At 46.6% G+C, this 15,771-nt stretch overlaps 1 protein-coding gene across 2 annotated transcripts; it reads right to left on the bottom strand.

Annotated features, from left to right (window-relative positions):
* Positions 1 to 2,213: 2,213 nt before the first annotated feature.
* On the bottom strand, positions 2,214 to 12,708 carry LOC141217368 (ragulator complex protein LAMTOR3-like). Of its 2 annotated transcripts, none has more exons than XM_073665796.1 (5): positions 12,609 to 12,708; positions 11,799 to 11,857; positions 10,388 to 10,521; positions 9,390 to 9,453; positions 2,214 to 2,665 (listed from the first exon to the last, which is right to left on the bottom strand). In XM_073665796.1, exons 1-5 carry the CDS (start codon positions 12,650 to 12,652, stop codon positions 2,460 to 2,462), a joined length of 507 nt encoding a protein of 168 aa, XP_073521897.1. In that variant the 5' UTR covers positions 12,653 to 12,708; the 3' UTR covers positions 2,214 to 2,459. The 2 variants fall into 2 exon arrangements, with proteins under 2 accessions (XP_073521897.1, XP_073521895.1); XM_073665794.1 differs by lacking the exon at positions 12,609 to 12,708 and adding an exon at positions 12,118 to 12,579.
* Positions 12,709 to 15,771: the final 3,063 nt, after the last annotated feature.

Genomic DNA, 15,771 nt, shown 5'->3' with positions numbered 1-15,771 from the left:
CCCAGTTTACCCTTGACAGCTCCTACACCCTGTAGTTCAGGGCCAGACAGTCAGCTCCGTAGGTCCACTAGGGCCACTAGAGGCCAGTTACCCGCACGCTGGAGAATTTGAAGTGTAAAAATAGTTTTATTTATGTTTATCTGTGTATTGTTGCTTGTGTATAATTTTGTGTTTCCAGTTGTTTTTAGGAAACCTTGGTGGATTTACCGGGAATCCTTGTATATAGTTGGAGCGTAACCCAGGATGGACTAGAGACTGTTAAGGACTCGGGGTAGGACAGACCCCTACCTGGTTACGTCTCCCTGTGTTGGTGAAATGGACACCTTTGCTTTTCTTCAAAGACTGCATCCGGTTGCGGACACGCCGTAACCATCTTATGTGTTTTTCTTATAGTATTGTTATTGTTATACTTTGTTATGTTTTTCTAAATGTGTTTAGTCCCGGAGTACTAAATTTCACTAGGGGGGAATGTGGCACCCCAGGGGTCTGGTTTTCCACAGTAATGTAATGTTATGTCTGAGAGCAGGTGGGAGGTCCTTTGGTCAGGGATCCTGTGCATGCCACACCTCCTGCCCAGTCTTGGGAGGGGAAGAACTTCCCCTGTATAAACCCGGGGCTGAGGCAGGGTGAGTCAGACAAGGAGAGTGGAGAAGAGAAGCAGCATAGGAAACAGCAGAGTTACAAGGAGTCAGGGGCTGGCAGCTACAGAGCTCGCCCTGACTAAGAAGATTCTTTACCGGACCCGGAGTCCGAGGCTGTGGGGACTAACTCCTACCCAGCAGCAGAATCCGTCGGGCAGGGGATTTCAGGTCCTCTGGCCCAGAAGCCCGAAGGCACGGTCACACGCGTGGGACCAGCACCGCCATCGTGGAGCGGAAGCCATTAGAAGGCCCCGAGTCACCGGCCATACGGGTGAGCACCACACGGTACACTCAGGGACGTGGGCTACTTACATCAGCTTCTAGCAAGGTAGCCAGAAGAGTACAGTCAGTTTGGGAGGCCTACAACTACGCCTGGCCAGGGGAGATCCCATCTGCTCAAAGACTGACCAGGCCCCGTTTGCTAGCAAGTACTCCGGGAGGGTCTGTCGTTGTTACCAGTAAAGACCCTGAACTACACCGTACCGTCTCTGAGTGGTTCCTGCTACCCCCATCATCCACGTCGGCTGCCCTGAGGCCATACCCCTCCCGTTGGGGGTTATACTATCACGCTGCACAATCCTACCACCGGCCTCAGCGGTCTGCCCTGCAGCAGCAGCTTCCTGGCTGCATTCAACGGGTGGCGTAGTCATCAACTATTTACTACTAATAGACTGCCGTCTAGTTTGACTCCCTGGGCACGGACCGGGTCACCGCCACGAGACTACAACCCTCCACTGATCCGGCTCCGGGTAGGCTCCCGCGTGCGCAACGCAGCGCGACACAGGCCCAGGGGCGCGTCACATTGACCGCAAAAGACCCCAGTTTAACGTGGCACTAACAAATCTGTGATTCTCCTCCCATGAACAGTTAGAAAATCTTGATGCCGCTGACAAAAGAGCAGCTTTCCCCCAAAAGCAGCGGCCGCACATCACTTTATATTGGAACGAGCTTACTCCTTTCCACAGTCAGGAGCGTCCTCAGACCAGTGTCAGACCTAGTAATGGGAGCTGAAAAACTGCATCATAAGCAGAATGAGTTCCACACACAATTACATCTGGAATATTTTTTCCGTTAATCTTGTAGGTAAAAATCTTAAGGCTACAAGCCTCGGTTCCTCAAGAGACAGTGGTAAGTGCATTATATTCTATAGGCAAGCTTAATAGTTGCAGAAAATAACTTTTTACAATGGTCCTATGCTGCCATCTAGTGGCGAGAGGTTTATTATTACAGGTATCTGACTTTCCCCATTGCCACTGCTCTGCTCCGTTCTAGGTTGAAAGTTCACTGAAGATAGCTAGCTATTATAGTCCTAATGTGTTGGTAAGAATTTGTGGTTTGGAAGGTGGATGGCAGCTTCACTCTGATCAGTCGTCCTCCATAGTGACCATGAGGAGGACTAACAACAGGGGGAGCTAGAGAGCAAACCATTCTAGCAGTATTCTGCTTCTGGATTTTACCCGTCAGTGCAGACCAATGTCATTTTAAGCCGCTATGAAACCAGCTACAAAGATCTGCAGATCTCACTGAGACACTCACACGTCATCATTGGCTCTGTGCACACAATGTCCTAGGTTTAATATCAGTAAGTTACAATTTAATGTGGTTCCAAATAGAAAAGCAACAGAGAATACGACCGATACAAATCTACGCCTCTTACTGTGTTAATACAATGGTTATCTGCAGGGAATTTGTTGGTTAATTGCCCAGTGTAACCACAACTGGATCCATCTCTGCAGCGGATAAGCTCCTTCACTTAGGGTGAATGTGAAATGTTAGGGTTGATGCCCCCTAGAAATCCAGCAGTTCTCCTTCATTTCTCTAGCAGAGAGGAATATTACTCAGTGCACTGGCAGAACTACAAGTACAAAGTGTTTCATTGCTTTGGAAATGGCAACCTTTTTTTTTTTCCCCACACCAAAAGTTCATGACTTCTTTTGAGGACCACGCAGATGAAGAATTCTCCACCACTTGCCGAAGCTCTTCAAACAAGGGGCCAAGTTCTTTTTCCAAACTAAGGATTAGACCTAAAAAAAAAATATATATGAATAAATAGTGAAAATTGACTGCAGAAGTCCATATTTCTATGTATATTCCAGCTGTTGGCAGACTACAAGCTGCTGTAGACAATATGTGTACTCCGATTTCAGGGCAGAAAATGGGAACCTGAAACTTTCCATCATCCGGCATAAAACTGCATCAAACGGTAGAAATGAGAGGAACCTGTTCTGGGAACTGCTCTTTGTCCAACTGCTTAAAGGGGATATTGAGTGAAGACAAGTTCTGTAACTTACTGATCGTGGAGGTCGTGTCGCACTGTTTGGAAGCAGAAGGAACTTTAATCCTCATTACAAAATGAAACTAATATTATGCAGATAGAACTAAAACTTGACTATGTTGAGCCAGTTGTGACATTTGTTAGTGGCTGATAACTGGTCAGTGATGACTAGCCCACTGTGTAATCTTAGTTCAGGTGGACAATATGGTAGACATAGTGCTGGATGCGTCTGAGACTGGTTATTGATGGCATTTGTTGTGCAGTGTAATTACTATTGTAGTGGCTTCCATTCAGAGCACACATGAAGCCAATACATTTTGGCTAAAGGGATTCTCCAAAGACGAGTTATCACTTATTGATTAGTGGGGGCAAATCAAGAAATTTTTATCACCAGCAGGGTACTTTTATCCTCATTAAAGTTCATCAGCAGTGCACATGCCTGATTGCAGGACCATTCGTTCTCTATGGGGCTGCCAGAAAAAGCCGAATGCAGCATTCCACAGCCCACAGGGAATGAGTAGAGCAACCATCTTTCTAATGGGCATGAAAGTGCCCCCTTTTACCAATCGGTGCAGGTTGCAGTGGTCATACCTCCACCAATCAATCAGTTATCAGCTACCTTGTGCATAGGCGGTTACTTGTTTTCACCAGACAGATTTTAAGCAAATGTTTGATGTGAGAGTCAATTTAGATCCATTGCTTCCACTCAGCTGAATGATGGGCGTGCTATCCTCTGAAGAATAGGACACCCGTATTATAGTCCAGGAAAGCGGGCACAAGTTGGAAGTGGATCTGCCAGGACTAGTGTTGAGAATTGGAGACCAGAGCACTTTTTTGACGTTAACCCCTTAACAACATCTGACGTACTAATACGCGTCTGTGCCCTGGGACTTAAGAGCCAGACCTGTATTAGTACGTCATGGCGATCGCGCGCGCACACAGGCTGTGCGGGCGCGATCGCCGCCGGGTGTCAGCTGATTGTCACAGCTGACACCCGGTACTATGTGCAGGGAGCGGTCCTGCACCACTCCCAGCACATTAACCCCCGCGATGCTGCGATCGAAGTCGATCGCAGCCGATCGCGGCATTGCGGGGGCAAGGGGAGGTGATCGCCGATACTCACCTCCTCTTCCGGCTTCCAGCGCAGTCTGCAAAGGCTTCCCGGGTGTTGCCATGACGACCCGATGTCGTCATGACAACATCCGGGTCACCAGACAGCAGGAAGATTGTTTGGACATGCGCAGTGCATTTCCAAACAATCTTCACACTGTGCACCGCTGATAGCCTGCATGGCATAGGGATGGTGCTCCATTCCTGTGCCATGCAGGCGATCAGAGAAAAAAAAGTGAAAGTCCCAGAGTGGGACAAAGTAATAAAGTGTATAAACTGTCTGAAAGTGGAAAAAAAAAAATTGCAAAAATATAAAAAAAAAATAAAAAAAATAATCCACCAAAAATAAAAATATAATGTACCCATCAATAAATATTATTATAAAAAAAAACAAAAAAAAACAATAAAAGTACACATATTTGGTATCGCCGCGTCCGGAACAACCTGACCTATAAAACTGTCCCACTAGTTAACCCCTTCAGTGAACACGGTAAAAAAAATAAATAAAAAAACGAAGCAAAAAACAATGCTTTATCACCATACCGCCAAACAAAAAGTTGAATAACACGCGATCAAAAAGACGCATATAAATAAAAATGGTACCGCTGAAAACGTCATCTTGTCCCGCAAAAAACAAGCCGCCATACAGCTCCATCAGCCGAAAAGTAAAAAAGTTATAGCTCTCAGAATAAAGCGATGCTAAAAAATATTTTTTTCTATAAAATAGCTTTTATTGTGTATAAGCGCCAAAACATAGAAAAATGATACAAATGTGGTACCGCTGTAAACGTACTGACCCGAAGAATAAAGCTACCTCATCAGTTTTACCACACGCGGAACAGAATAAAAAAAAAAAAAAAACAATTCCTGAATTGTTGGTTTTTGTTTATTCTGCCTCCCAAAAATCGGAATAGAAAGCGATCAAAAAATATCTCGTGCCTGAAAATGGCACCAATAACAACGTCAAGTCATCCCGCAAAAAACGAGCCGTCACATGACTGTCTGCCAAAATCTGGAAAAATTATAGCTCTCAAAATATGGCGATGCAAAAACTAGATTTTACAAAAAAATGCGTCTTTTAGTGTGTGACAGCTGTCAGTCATAAAAACCCCATATGATTCTGCCATTGCTGTAATCACACCGACCCGAAGAATAAAGTCGTCTAATCACTTATACCGCACAAGGAACGGCGTCAAAAATAAACTCTTGGGTTAGGATTGGGCTAGGGTTAGGGCTGGGTTTGGGGCTAGGGCTGTGCTGGGGCTAGGGTTGTGCTGGGGCTAGGGTTGTGCTGGGGCTAGGGTTGTGCTATGGTTAGGGTTGTGCTAGGGTTAGGGCTGGGGTTGGGATTTTTTTCAAAAGTAAGAAAAAAAGATGACGATATGGCGACTAGTGTTGAGCGCAAGTGCTCGCTACTTGAGTTTGCATCGGGTGCTCTGGTATGCGTTGAGTATCGTGGGTATTTTAGTGACATGCTCGAGTCTCTGCCCCATATGCTTCGCGGCCAAAAAAACTTTACGGGGATTGCCTGCCATGCACGAGCGATCCCCGCATGTTTTTTTTTGGGTGTCTAATAACCGTGAAACATGCGGAGCAGGGACTCGAGCATGTCACTCGAGCACACGCTGTACATGGTGCATACCTGAGTACCCGATGCAAACTCAAGTAGCGAGCACTTGCGCTCAAGAATAATGACAACTTATTCAATATGATGACCTAATGTAAACAAATTCTGTGCAGTACCTCTGGGTTCAAAATGTTCACTATACACCTTAATAAAATCCTTGAGGGGTATAGTTTCCAAAATGGGGACACTTGTGGGGGAGCTCCACTGTTTAGGCACATCACGGGCTCTCCAAACGCGACATGGTGTCCGCTAACAAATTGAATGGAAAATCGGCTCAAATTGTTAGCGGACGCCATGTTGCGTTTGGAGAGCCCCTGTGTGCCCAAACTTTGGAGCTCCCCCACAAGTGACCCCATTTGGAAACTAGACCCCCCAAGGCACCTATCTAGATGCATAGTGAGCACTTGGAACCCCCAGGTGCTTCACAAATTGATTCATAAAAATGAAAAAGTGTTTTTTTTTTCACTTTTTCATTTTTACAAATCAATTTGTGAAGCACCTGGGGGTTCCAAGTGCTCACTATGCATCTAGATAGGTGCCTTGGGGGGTCTAGTTTCCAAAATGGGGTCACTTGTGGGGGAGCTCCAAAGTTTGGGCACACAGGGACTCTCCAAATGCAACATGATATCCGCTAACAAATTGTCGGCTCAAATTGTTAGCGGACACCATGTTGCGTTTGGAGAGCCCCTGTGTGCCCAAACTTTGGAGCTCCCCCACAAGTGACCCCATTTTGGAAACTAGACCCCCCAAGGCACCTATCTAGATGCATAGTGAGCACTTGGAACCCCCATGTGCTTCACAAATTGATTCATAAAAATGAAAAAGTGTTTTTTTTTTCACTTTTTCATTTTTACGAATCAATTTGTGAAGCACCTGGGGGTTCCAAGTGCTCACTATGCATCTAGATAGGTGCCTTGGGGGGTCTAGTTTCCAAAATGGGGTCACTTGTGGGGGAGCTCCAATGTTTGGGCACACAGGGACTCTCCAAATGCAACATGATATCCGCTAACAAATTGTCGGCTCAAATTGTTAGCGGACACCATGTTGCGTTTGGAGAGCCCCTGTGTGCCCAAACTTTGGAGCTCCCCCACAAGTGACCCCATTTTGGAAACTAGACCCCCCAAGGCACCTATCTAGATGCATAGTGAGCACTTGGAACCCCAGGTGTTTCACAAATTGATTCATAAAAATGAAAAAGTGTTTTTTTTTTCACTTTTTCATTTTTACGAATCAATTTGTGAAGCACCTGGGGGTTCCAAGTGCTCACTATGCATCTAGAAAGGTGCCTTGGGGAGTCTAGTTTCCAAAATGGGGTCACTTGTGGGGGAGCTCCAAAGTTTGGGCACAGAGGGGCTCTCCAAACGCAACGTGGTGTCCGCTAACAATTTGAGCCGATTTTCCATTCAATTTGTTAGCGGATACCATGTTGCATTTGGAGAGTCCCTGTGTGCCCAAACATTGGAGCTCCCCCACAAGTGACCCCATTTTGGAAACTAGACCCCCCAAGGCACCTATCTAGATGCATAGTGAGCACTTGGAACCCCAGGTGCTTCACAAATTGATTCATAAAAATGAAAAAGTATTTTTTCACGTTTTCACTTTTTCGCTGCCCGCGACCAATCACCGATTTGGGCGCCAAATTTAAATATCGGCCGCGACCAATCAGCACAGCGGTGTTTAAATGTGGAGCCAAGATCGTGATTGGTCGCGGCCGATGTTTAAATTTGGCGCCCAAATCGGTGATTGGTCGCGTTCAGCGGCCGCGACCAATGAGCACAATAGTGTTTAACTTTGGCACCAAAATCAGTGATTGGTCGCGGGCCAAGACAGCGACCAATCACCGATTTGTGCTGCAGATTTAAATAGCGGCCGCGACCAATTGGATGTCAGCGGCGCTGCCTGTGCGGGTACTTCCGCTCCGAGAACCCGGGACATGAGCGGGCGCTCGGAGCAGAAGTATCCGGACCCGTAGCGCCGCTCCCCTGTCTTCCCTTCACACCCTAGCCGCTGATGTCCCCACAGTATCTGCATGGTGTTACAAAGGTCCGGACATTTGTGTTTAAAATCGCTGATTGGTCGCTGGCGCTGCCCGCGACCAATCACCGGTTTGGGCGCCAAATTTAAATATCGGCCGCGACCAATCACCGATCTTGGCTCCACATTTAAACACCGCTGTGCTGATTGGTCGCGGACGCTATTTAAATGTGGCGCCCAATCGGTGATTGGTCACGCCCAACGTCAGCTGGAGTCCGCGACCAATCAACGAGATTGGCGCCAAATTTAAGCAACGCTCTGCTGATTGATCTCGGTCGCTGGCCGAGATCAATCAGCAGTATTGGCGCAAAATTTAAACACCGCTCTGCTGATTGGTCGCGGTTGTCGGTCGTGACCAGTCAGCAGTATTGGCGCCAAATTTAAACCTCACTCTGCTGATTGGTCGCAACCACCGGCCGCGACCAATCTTCGTTTTTTGTGCCAAATTTAAACAACGCTCTGCTGATTGGTCGCAGTCGCTTGCCGCGACCCATTAGCAGTATTGGGGCCAAATTTAAACCCCGCTCTGCTGATTGGTCGCGGTCGCCGGCCGCGACCCATCAGCATTATTGGTGCCAAATTTAAACCCCGCTCTGCTGATTGGTCGCGGCCGCCAGCCGCGAACAATCAGCGAGATTGGCGACAATTTTAAACACCGCTCTGCTGATTGGTTGAGGCCGCCGGCCGCGACCAATCAGCGATTTTGGCGCCAAATTTAAACAACCCTCTGCTGATTGGTCGCGGCCGTCAGCCACGACTAATCAGCGATTTTGGCGCCAAATTTAAACCCCGCTCTGCATCGCTCTGCTGATTGGTCGCGGTCGCCGGCCGCGACCAATCAGCAGTATTGTCGCCAAATTTAAACACCTCTTTGCTGATTGGTCGCGGTCGCGACTAATCAGCGATTTTGGTGCCAAATGTAAACACGCTCTCCAGTCCTCACTAACACGGTTCGCCGATTGGTCGCGACCGCCGCCCGCGACCAATCAGCGATTTTGGCCCAAAATTTAAACACCGCTTTGCTGATTGGTCGCGGCCGCCATCCGCGACCAATCAGCGAGATTGGTGCCAAATTTAAACACCGCTCTGCTGATTGGTTGCGGCCGCCATCCGCGACCAATCAGCGATTTTGGCGCCAAATTTAAACAACGCTCTGCATCGCTCTGCTGATTGGTCGGCGGTCGCGACCAATCAGCAGTATTGGCGCCAAATTTAAAAACCGCTCTGCTGATTGGTCGCGACTAATCAGCGATTTTGGTGCCAAATTTAAACACGCTCTCCAGTTCTCACTAACACGGTTCGCTGATTGGTCGCGGCCGCCGCCCGCGACCAACCTCCGATATTGCCGCCAAATTTAAACACCGCTTTGCTGATTGGTCGCGGTTGCCAAACGCGACCAATCAGCGATTTTGGCGCCAAATTTAAATACCGCTCTGCTAATTGCGCCCGGTCGGCCGCATACATATTCTAGAATACCCGATGCGTTAGAATCGGGCCACCATCTAGTAAGTATATAATTCCACATGTGTTAATTCATAGTTTTGACGCCTTCAGTGTGAATGTACAATTTTCAAAGTCATGAAAATACAGAAAAATCTTTAAATGAGAAGGTGTGTCCAAACTTTTGGTCTGTACTGTACACTGCACCTTTTATCGGGCTAGACATGTAAATACAATGTAAATAATACAGAAGAACGCCTACCTGTATTGGCATTGCTGCTAGCTATGAAGCTCACAACCAACGGCAATCTGTTAAACTGGACAACCTGAAACACAAATCAATGACTTACAGACAATAGAAATGAAGTGATACTTATAACCTCCATATTTCCATGCTGCTTAAAGGCGTTTTCTATTGTGTAAATGATGCTTTACTGTACAATGAACATGGAAAACACTTCCAATGGATCCCTATGAACCGTAATGTGAGGTATGCATGGAGAAAGTGACTTGTGGACCACAAAGAAAACACAGTGAGATCCGGTTAATATCAGTGCAATGAGAACTGAAACAGCAATTCTAAAAGGAGGATGGGCCTATTAATATGTCTATTAACACCGGCACTTTACACACAATCCTCATAACAAATGGAATTAAAACAAAGTGTTTCATCAGGGTTTAGCTTGTTCTTGGACCCCACGCTTTACTCCCCCTCCCCAGGTGCAGGGCTGAGTCTCCACCATAGCTCTCGGTAACGGATATGGGCTGCAGCGCTGACGTCATGTCGACAGCACACCAGCAAATCAGAGAGCTCAGTGGCTTGGCGGTGTAGACAAAACACCCCACTCAAAACACCTGAGCTCACTGACTGGCTGCCAAGCTGCTGATGTGACATCGGCCCCGCAGGTAATACTGGACACATGGAGCAGCCGGAGAGGCTCAGCACCGGACCGGAAGAGGGTGGCTTACACCAGACAATTTTACAATCGTTTTATAACAAACTGCACCCAGGGATCACGCTTTTCTGATTTGGGACAATCTCTTTGAGAACTATGGAAAATATTTACAATCTACATATCTAAAGCCAACTGTATAGCAGGTCAGACAGACCTGCCCGAAAATACCTGCCCCCAAAAAACTCTAAACCAGAAGATGATACCACTTGTATCTGGTTGGGATGAGCATGTCCATCACCACCACCGATTGTGATAATCACACCTGATGCTCACAAAGCCGTCCTGGGTCTACAGCCTTACCTACCTGATACGTGGTGTAGTAACATATGATGCTTTTGTTTTCGGAGAGTCCCAGCTTGCTTCCCTGGTCAGTGGCCAGTGCAAATGTGGATAGGAAACATGGCCTCAGAGCATGTTCAGGGGAATTCTCATTTGCAACTGATAAAGAAAACAGCAATAAGTGTTTGAATGTGAACATTTCTATAATCCAGTCTCCTACTTTTGGTTGATGAGGTACAAGCAGCCCAAAATGGCTGTACACAAATAGAGGGTCCTGGTTTGGCTTTATAGCCCAAGTCATGTGGCATGGCTCTTTACAACTCTGGAGCAAATGCATGTACCTGTATGTTCGTACTGGGGTCTGCATGTGTGGAGGGGGCTCAGCTTGCGCCATATACCGGCTGCTATACAGCCACCATCAGTCTTCAGCAGCAGCGCTTGTTCCAGTCGCTGATGTTTAACTACCTAGGCGCTGCTGTCAATCACTGGCAGTGGCAGTTAAATAGAGCAATCATAGTTTTGCAGTATATAGAAAAAGCAAAGGATCACAGGTTTTCAAGTCCTCTAAGCGGACTAAAAAATAAAGTAAACTAATTGTATTAAGATTCATATCACCCTCTTTTTCCTTTTAAAAATAATGAAAGTGGTTTCCAACTTCAGATTTTGATGCAGTTTTTGAAGCCAAAACCAAGAGTGGATTAAAAAAAGAGACATCTATCATTTATTATTCATTTCTGGATTTAGCTACAAAAACCGCTTAAAAAAAAAAAAAAAAATCTCAACATGGAAACAAACCCATCCACTACTTTTACATTGATGCCCCATGCGTAGGATAGAGCATCAATGTCTGATCAACTGGGGTCCCACAACCAGCACCCCTGATGATCAGCTGTAATCGGTGCTGCCGGACGGAAGTGCTTACTTGCAGATCTTGGCCGCCTAGTTGTAGTGGCCGCCGTGGAGTACTACACATCCGCCTCTTATTAAATTGAACTGAATAGGAGGCGAATGTGAAGTACCCTGTGGTGGCCACTACAACTTGATGGCCAAGCTCCGCAAGTAAGCACTTACAGCCAGCGGCACCGATAACAGCGGATCGGCGGGAGTGCCGGGTGTGGGACCCCAACCGACCAGACATTGATGTCCTATCCTATGGATAGGGCATCAATGTACAAGTAGTGGACAACTTCTTTAATCTCAATTATCATTATGGCTGAAATTATTAGATTGAGTTCCAATATTGGCAGGAACAAATCTGCTGGTCAGATAGTTGCTTGTGCGCTCACCAGTGGTTCATCATATCCGCATCATTAATTTGGAAGTTTGAGATAACAGTTGAGGTGTGTAACCTAGCTGTAAGAGTGGGTATAAGGGCAGAGAACCACATTGCAGCAGAACTGCATGCCGAGACATGCATGTCCATTCTAGTTCCTTACCTTTAATTACAGGTACCCCATCTCTGTCTGACACTACAATGGCATGAAGTCCTTCAACACTAATAAAAAAACAATCAAAAGGTTATGTTAGTAATAGACATAATTTACTACACACCTCACATCAGAATGACCATTGTTAACGAGCCAACGCATGGGCATTGGTATCAGAAATAAAGGCCCCAGAGACCAGGCTGTATCGTCAGAGAGAGGAGGGCAGGAGTTTTGTTATTCAGACCTTGGGAGTTGAGGTCTTAAATTATTAAATATAATTACATAATAGCAATCATTAATCATACGAAAAACTATGGAAAGAAAGTACCTTGGAAGTTTTTTGTAAAGGAACCTTCTCAAGTCCTTGGAAAAGAAAAGAAAAAGCAGATGAGTATGGGTACCCATATCTAACCAAGAACAGGATGGCGGGCTTCAGAATGTTAGCCAATGCAAAGTGGAACTCCTGTACTCCTGACAGGCAGAGGCCCGGGAGGTAACACCATCACCTATCCAGCTATTATGGCATATCCTGTGCATATACCATGAATGCTGGAGATTAAAAAACCCTTTGATACCAGAGATCAAACCTAAGCTTTCATAATATTGGATGTTAAGATAAAAAAAATGTAGTAGATAAACCACTTCCCGTCAAAGCACTTCCTAATGGAACATGCCCATTGACATTAGGCCTTGCATCTTCATCCTGGAATCATGATCCCAGGGCTCCATCCAACAGTGCTCACTACCCACATCAAGCAGGGACCCAGCAGTGAAAGGGTGCACTGTCAGCACTCTGCCGCTGCTCCGTTAACTCCTTACATGCCATGGTCACTGGAGATATTAGATCCGACTGGAGACACCATCTAATAGGCGGCCTGCCAATATAACACACACAGGCTGGACATTGAACTGCACTAATGGATTATTTATGCAACTAACGCATTGCGTGTTCCCGTTGTGAAACTAATCATTTACAAAAATGTTGAAAAACAGGTTTTGTTTTCTCAATAATTTTTTTTTATCAAATAAAAAACAAATTCCAACAAAAAAAACCACACACATTTGTCATTTTATCACAAAAATAAGGATGACCAAAAAGACTTACATATCCCAAAATAGTACCAATAAAACACGTTATGATCCTAAGAATATGAAAACAATAAAACAGAAAAAAAAGATTTGTTTTTACAGAGGGGTGTACTCATTTGTGGGATCCCGATCCATCAGCCAAGTCAGTAGTCTCTGGCCTCTGGATAGGAGGCTCGCAAATCTCTTACTTTGGAGGGGTCCCTAACGTGGCTTTTGATTAGTCTGGCTGGTGCAACGTCATTAATGTGTCATCAGTAGTGTTGAGCATCCGATGCTGAAATATCGGGTATCGGCCGATACTTTTGCAATATCGTATACCGGAATCGGAAGTTCCCATAATGCAATGAGACAGTTTCATTTTATTCAGCCAATGAGGATCCTAAGAAGTGTGGGCACATCCTGGTAGGCATGTTAACTAATGGCATAGCTGTGATTGGCTGCTGAAATGATGTGATGATGCACTATAAAAGCCGCCGCCGCCATTTTGAGCTCACTCTGCTGTGAATTCAGTTAGGGATAGGACGCTGTTGTTCTGAGGGACAGTTTTAGCTACCTATTTGCTCTATTCTGCTTTACCCAAGCTACTTTATAAATCGCTGTGCCTTGCAGCGCTAGTGCACAGTTCTCTGTGCTGTTCACCGCTTTCTGCAAGGTCTCTGTGTGTGAGTGCAGCTCACGCTGTAGTGTGTGCTTCAGCCACGTCTGGTTGTAGTGCTCTTAGCGTGCGTCACTGCCTCATACATTGTCCTTTTTTGCTAATTGATCATTTTTCCTGATTTCTCCTATTAGTGTGGTGGTTCCATCCGTATTCAGCTAAACTGGTTCCAAACACACTATATAGGAGTAGATAGAGGAGCCTTTCTGCAGCATTGTGCCCTGCAGCCCCAGCCAGATTAGTATTAGCCTATTTTTTGTAGCCTCATCTATTGCATTGTAGGTTACCTTCCTGCATTGTAATAGCTACAAAAAGTTTGTGATACTATCGGTATTACATCTTTGGGCACATCCAGTGTCTTTTTGTGACAAAAAGATCTAAATAAAGTTCACCAAACACTCCACTTTACAGTTGTGTAGGCCACATTAGCTCATATTAAAGTCTACACTTTATAAAATTAGTGTTTCTTATACCTGTTAGCAGCTGTTCAGGAATAAGCACACTAAGCCCTTAGTACTTTTCTGCCTATCTTTATCAGTCTACCAAGATGAAGAAGGCAGGGAGTAAGGCATGTGGTCGTGGGCGTGCAGTTTCTGCAGGGAGAGGACGTGAGGATTCTGTGCCTGCAGGGAGAGGATGTGGGGATTCTGTGCCTGCTGCGGGCACCAGTGACTCAGCATCCCCCAGTTTTACCAGGGAACAGTCCTTTATGCGCAGCTTTGTAGGAGCTAGCCGTACCCCACTGCTGCGGGAGGACCAAATTGAAGCCGTTGTTGGATGGATGGCAGCGAACGCATCGACTTCAATTAGTTCCAGATCCTCTCAGGTCCTGAGCACTGAAGAGCACCCATCTGTCTCTTCACCACCTGCCAAATTGCCCAGGCAGTCAGAGAGCCCTGGACAGGAGCCATCTCTACTTCTGTTCTCTGAATCTCTTTGCTTGGAAAGAGGGGGCCAGGCAAGCAGAATTCTAGAATTTGAAGAAGAGGTAGTATGCAGTGATGCGCAACCGTTTTGTCTCTCTGAATCTGAAGAGGCGGGTGGGCCAGTGCCTATGGTCAGCAGCACACCTCAGTACGCATCTGATGATGAGACTCAGGTGCCACTTTCTGGTGCGTACTGTGCTGTCGAGACTACCCAGGAGAAGCAGTTGTTTGAAGAGGGTGGTGTAGATGATGAGGTCCTTGACCCATCATGGCGTGAGGGACAGGAAGGTGGTGGGAGCAGCTCTGAGGAAGAGATTCCCCGAACGGCCCAAAAAGGAGGGAGAGGGAGGGGGCAGACTTGGTTGCCTGTAGCCTCCACTTCGGCACCCATTAGGAGCATGGCTCTTCCAAAATCCAAAGCGGGCGCTCCCAAGACTTGCAGTGCCTGGTCCTTTTTTGACACAGTTGCAGATGACATTTGCTTTGTCAAATGCAAGCTGTGTAATCAGAAGGTGAAAAGAGGGAAAAGTGTCAGCAACCTCAATACCACAAATATGTGGAAACATGTGCGGACCAAGCACGTGGTGGAGATACAAAAACACACTGAAGACCTAGGCCAACCTACAGCGCCACCTACCACCTCTTCAGCTCGTGTTCTAGCCTCTTCCTCCAGCTCACACACAGCTGGTTCGGCTTCCTCACAGGATCGCCATGGAAGAATCTCTGGCACTGTTGTACAGAGACACAGTGTAATTCCACCCACAGCACCACTTTCCCTGTCATCCTCACACTCCCAGGCCAGTCTACAGCCATTGTTAGCACAGGCATGGGAGAAAAGGCGCCCATGCTCGGCAAACCACCCCCGAGCACAGGCACTGAATGCTGGCATTGCTAAACTACTGGCCCTTGAAATGCTATCATTCAGGCTGGTGGAGACTGACACCTTCCATAACTTTATGGTATTGGCAGTCCCACAATACAACGTGCCCAGCCGCTTTTATTTCAGCAGGCAAGCCGTCCCTGCCCTGCAACAGCATGTGGAGGGAAAAATTAAACGTGCGCTACAAAACGCTGTCAGTAGCAAGGTCCACCTGACCACCGATGCGTGGACCAGTAAGCATGGACAGGGACGTTACCTTTCCCTCACTGCCCATTGGGTAAATGTTGTGGAGCCGGGTACAGATCTTGAGAGTGGCGCTGTACGTGTTCTGCCAGCTCCAAGGATTGCAGGAATCCAGTCTGTACACATTGACTCCTCCTCATACTCCAGTTCCTCTGAATCAGCGCTGCTGGAGCCGTCACGGTCTACCTC

This window comes from Phyllobates terribilis, unplaced genomic scaffold (genome assembly GCF_046119375.1).
Source record: "Phyllobates terribilis strain yellow unplaced genomic scaffold, ASM4611937v1 Scaffold_239__1_contigs__length_3013552, whole genome shotgun sequence".
Lineage (NCBI taxonomy): Eukaryota > Metazoa > Chordata > Amphibia > Anura > Dendrobatidae > Phyllobates > Phyllobates terribilis.
The sequence above is the reverse complement of the archived record's forward strand: the minus strand, read 5'-3'. Positions and strand labels throughout refer to the sequence as shown.